Source organism: Rhea americana, unplaced genomic scaffold (genome assembly GCF_003343005.1).
Source record: "Rhea americana isolate MKP2758 unplaced genomic scaffold, rheAme1 scaffold_595, whole genome shotgun sequence".
NCBI lineage: Eukaryota > Metazoa > Chordata > Aves > Rheiformes > Rheidae > Rhea > Rhea americana.
Genome location: NW_028186751.1, coordinates 56,118 through 60,979, shown reverse-complemented (window position 1 = coordinate 60,979; position 4,862 = coordinate 56,118). Strand labels below are relative to the sequence as shown.

General features: G+C 63.9%; 1 protein-coding gene across 1 annotated transcript in view; it reads right to left on the bottom strand.

Moving 5' to 3' along the window:
* The window catches only part of NECTIN4 (nectin cell adhesion molecule 4), a 9,360-nt gene extending 4,709 nt beyond the window's left edge, over positions 1-4,651 (bottom strand). Inside the window, exons 1-4 of the mRNA XM_085319530.1 lie at positions 4,630-4,651; positions 2,940-3,293; positions 1,498-1,788; positions 169-283 (exon numbers count right to left, since the gene is read on the bottom strand). Of these exons, the coding sequence (XP_085175656.1) occupies positions 169-283; positions 1,498-1,788; positions 2,940-3,293; positions 4,630-4,651 (782 nt within the window). The remainder of the gene's footprint in view (positions 1-168; positions 284-1,497; positions 1,789-2,939; positions 3,294-4,629) is intronic.
* Between the last annotated feature and the right edge of the window lie 211 nt (positions 4,652-4,862).

Here is a 4,862-nt window from a genome sequence, read left to right as displayed (position 1 = left end):
GCACGGGGACACGGGCAGGGACACGGACGCGCAGGCAGGTTACGCAGCACGGCAGGGACACTGCCGCGCACCAGGACGCCCGGGTCCCGCCTCGCTGCGCCCATGGTGACACCCGCCCACCTCCTCCTCGGCRCCGCACCCCGTCCCGGCACAGCCGCGCGTCCTCACCGTGTCCAGTTGTAGGTGGGCGGGGGGTTGCCGTCACCCAGGCAGGTCAGCGTGGCGCCCTCCATCCCCTCCTGCCAGTTCTCCGTGTGCCCCAGCACCGAGGCGTCCGAGAGGTCTGGGGACAAGGGGACCGTGAGGGCACGGGGAGAGGACGAGGGCCACCACCATCCCCCATGCCACCGCAGCCCAGCAAGGCCCCGCTGCCCCCCCCTGATGTCCCCCAAGTCCCTCCAGGTGCCCCCATGCCCGTCATGTCTTCCATGTCCCTCAAGTCCCCTCAAGTTTCTGCATGGCCACCGTCTTCCACGTCCCTCCCATGTCCCTCCATGTCCACCATGTCCTCCATGTCCCCAGTCCCCCGTGCCCCTTCATGCCTCCATGCCCCACGTCCCTGTGTCCCTCCATGTCCCCAAAGTCCCCCCTCGTCCCTTTTGCCCCTCCATGTCCCCATGTCTCCTCACGTCACCTGTCCCTCCAGACCCCCCAAGTCCCGTGTCCCTCCATGTACCACATCTTCACGTCTCCCAAGTCCCCCTTTGTCCCACAGCCCTCCAAGCACCCCGATAGCCTGGTGCCCCCCAAGCCCTCATGCCCTCAACTGCTCTGGTGCCCCTCGTGTCTCTCTGTGCCCCCCCAAATCCCCCACGTCCTCCAGTGCTCTGCTGCCCCTTATGTCCTCCATGCCCCCCAGTGCCCTGCTGTTCCCCAAGCCCCCAACACCCTCCATGTCCCTCCATGCTTGTGTCCTCCACACCCCGCCATGTGCTTCCATGTCCTTTATATCCCTCCATGCACCCCATGTCCCTCATGTCCCTCCACGTCCCCCCAGTGCCCTGGTGCTCCCTATGTCCCTCATACCCCCCAGTGCCCTGGTGTTCCCCAAAGCCCCCACATCCTCCATGTCTCTCCATGGCCATGTCCCTCCACACTCCCCAAGTCCCTGAGGCCCTCCATGTCCTTCCATGACCCCARTGTCTCTCCATGCCCATGTCTTCCACGTCCCTCCATGCCCCCCTAGGTTTCCCACCTCCTCCATGTCCATGTCCATCTCCTCCACGTCYTTCCATGCTCATGTCCTCCATGTCCCCAATGTCCCTCCATGCCCATGTCCTCTATCTCCTCCACGTCCTTCCATGCTCATATCCTCCGTGTCCCCAATGTCCCTCCATGCCCATGTCCTCCACCTCCTCCACGTCCCTCCATGCTTATGTCCTCCATGTCCCCAATGTCCCTCCATGCCCATGTCCTCCATCCCCTCCATGTCCCTCCATGCCCCCACGTCTCCCCATCGCCCTGGTGCCCCGCCGCGTCCCCGTCGCTGGGCCGCACAGGCGACGCTGAGCAGGTGGGTGATCCTCTTCTCGTGGTTCAGGCCGGGGTGGGCGACGACGCAGGTGAGGCTCTGGCCGTTCATGCTGCGCCCGGGCACCAGGAAGAACTTGCTGGTGACGGAGGCGGAGCGGGCGTGCGTGGCGCGGTGCACGGCCTCGGTGCCCCGCACCGCCGTCTCCCAGCGCACCGTGGGCGCCGGGTTGCCCTCCGCCGTGCACGAGGCCGCCAGCGTCTGGCCCTGGCCCTCCTCCAGCGGCGGCCCCACGTTCAGGATGGGCAGCGGCGGCACTGGGGCGGGCGGCCRTGTCAGACGCTGCCCGCGACTGGTGCCCAGGGCTCCTCACCCACTGCCCCGTGCCCTGGTCCCAGTCTCTGATGATCAGGTCTCACTGTCCAGTCCTTGGTGCCCAGGTCCCACTGCCCGGTGCCAAGGTCCCAGTGCCCAGTCCTTGGTGCCCAGGTCCCACTGCCCAGTGCCCAGGTCCCACTGCCCGGTGACAAGGTCCCACTGTCCAGTCCTTGGTGCCCAGGTCCCACTGCTCAGGTCCTGGTGCCCAGGTCCCACTGCCCGGTGCCCAGGCCCCAATCCCTGGTGCCCAGGTCCCACTGCCCAATCCTTGGTGCCCAGGTCCCACTGCCTAGTGCCCAGGTCCCAGTCCTTGGTGTCCAGGTCCCACTGCCCAGGTCCTGGTGCCCAGTCCTTGGTGCCCAGCTCCCACTGCCCAGTGCCCAGTTCCCACTGCCCGGTCCTTGGTGCCCAGCTCCCACTGCCCAGTGCCCAGCTCCCACTGCCCGGTCCTTGGTGCCCAGCTCCCACTGCCCAGTGCCCAGGTCCCACTGCCCGGTCCTTGGTGCCCAGCTCCCAGTGCCCAGCTCCCACTGCCCGGTGCCCAGGTCCTGGTGCCCAGTCCTTGGTGCCCAGCTCCCACTGCCCAGTGCCCAGGTCCCACTGCCCGGTCCTTGGTGCCCAGCTCCCACTGCCCAGTGCCCAGGTCCCACTGCCCGGTCCTTGGTGCCCAGCTCCCAGTGCCCAGCTCCCACTGCCCAGTGCCCAGGTCCTGGTGCCTAGTCCTTGGTGCCCAGCTCCCACTGCCCAGTGCCCAGGTCCTGGTGCCCAGTCCTTGGTGCCCAGCTCCCACTGCCCAGTGCCCAGGTCCCACTGCCCGGTCCTTGGTGCCCAGGTCCCACTGCCTGGTGCCCAGGTCCTGGTGCCTAGTCCTTGGTGCCCAGCTCCCAGTGCCCAGGTCCCAGCGCCCAGTCCCTGGTGCCCACAGCCCGGCGCCCATGACCTGAAACCCGCAGCTCCATGCCCAGTGCCCACCGCCCCGTGGCCATCACCCCACGCTCAGTCCTCCTTGCCCCGTGCCCAGTCCCCACCGCCCCGTGCCCAACCCCCGCTGCCCGGTGCCCGCTCCCAGCGCCCGCCGGCGGGCACTCACCCAGCACCTTGAGGGTGAGGCGCCCCTCGAAGCTGCCCAGGGGGAAGGTGATGAGGCGGCACTCGTAGTCGCCCTCGTCGCCCTGCACGGCGTTCTTGAGGACGATGGCGCCGTCCTCCAGGGCGCCGGGCGCCCGCCGCAGCACCCGCCCCGCGTAGGGCTCCTGCACGTGCTCGCCGTGCTCCAGGTTGAGCACGGCCACCTCGGCGCCGTGCCCGCCGGGGCCCTGCTTCAGCCACGTCACCTGCACCACCTTCTCGTCCTCCTGCGCCCGGTAGCGGCACGGCAGCACCACGTCCTGGCCCAGCACCGCCGTCACGCTGCGCTCCACCTCCACCACGCCCGAGCGGCAGCCTGCGGGCAGCCAGGGTGGCAGCGGCGCCCGCGTCCTCCCCGCGCGCTCCCACGGCCCGCGCAAACATGCACGCGTGCTTGGGCACGCTCGTGCACGCTTTGGCATGCTTGGGCACGCTTGCACGCGCTTGGGCACTCTCAAACACCCATGCATGCTTGGGCACACTCGTGCACGCTTTGGCATGCTTGGGCACGCTTGCACACGCTTGGGCACTCTCAAGCACCCATGCATGCTTGGGCACGCTCGTGCACACTTTGGCATGCTTGGGCACGCTTGKGCACTCAAAAACATCCATGCATGATTGGGTACGCTTGTGCATGCTTTGGCATGCTCACGCACGCTTGAGCATGTCTGCACACGCTTGGGCACTCTCAAAAACATCCATGCATGCTTGGGCACRCTYGTKCATGWTTTGGCATGCTTGTGCATGCTTACGCACGCTTGCACATGCTTGGGCACTTGCAAACATCYATGCATGCTTGGGCACGCTTGTTCATGWTTTGGCATGCTTGTGCAYGCTTGCACATATTTGGGCACTCTCAAAAACATCCATGCATGCTTCGGCACGCTCGTGCATGCTTTGGCATGCTCGTGCACACTTGGGCACGCTTGCACATTCCTTGGCACTCTCAACATTCTCGACATTCTTGCACACTTTGGCATGTTCATGCACACATGCACACTCTCAAACATCCATGCATGCTTGGGCACACTTGTACACKCTTTGGCATGCTCATGCATGCTTCRGCACGCTTGCACATTCCGTGGCACTCTCAAACATCCATGCATGCTTGGGCACGCTCTTGCATGCTTTGACATGCTCATGTACCCGTGCACACTCTCAAACATCCATGCATTCTTTGGCATGCTCATGCACACTTGGGCAGGCTTGCACATGCTTGTGCATGCTCACAAACATCCATGCATGCTTTGGCATGCTCATGCATGCTTGCACACATGGGCACTCTCAAACATCTGTACATGCTTTGGCGTGCTCATGCGTGCTTGGGCACATTTGCACACGCTTGGGCACTCTCAAACATCCATGCATGCTTGGGCACGCTTTGGCATGCCTTGGCATGCTCATGCACACTTGGGCAAACTCACACACGCTTGTGTACGCTCACAAACATCTATTCATGCTTTGGCACGCTCATGCACACTTGGGCACACTCACGCACATCCATGCATAGTTTGGCATGCTCGTGCATACTTGGACACGCTCACACAAATCCCTGCACACTCAAGCACGCTCACATTTGTGTCAGCATGGTCATGCACACTTGGGCACACTTACTCTTGGGTGTGCTTGCACATGTTCATGTACGCTCATACATGATTGGGCAAACTCGGGCATGCTCACGCGTGCTWGGGCACACTCACACACACTTGGGCATAGGTGGGCACACTCAGACGTACGCAGTCTTGGGCTTATCATACACACTTGGGTATTCTCACACGCACTTGTGCACATTCACATGCATTTGCAAGCACTCCTGTATGCCTGCACACGCACCTAGGTTTTTGTGCACACTTATGCAYGCCCACACATGCTCGAACGTGCTCAT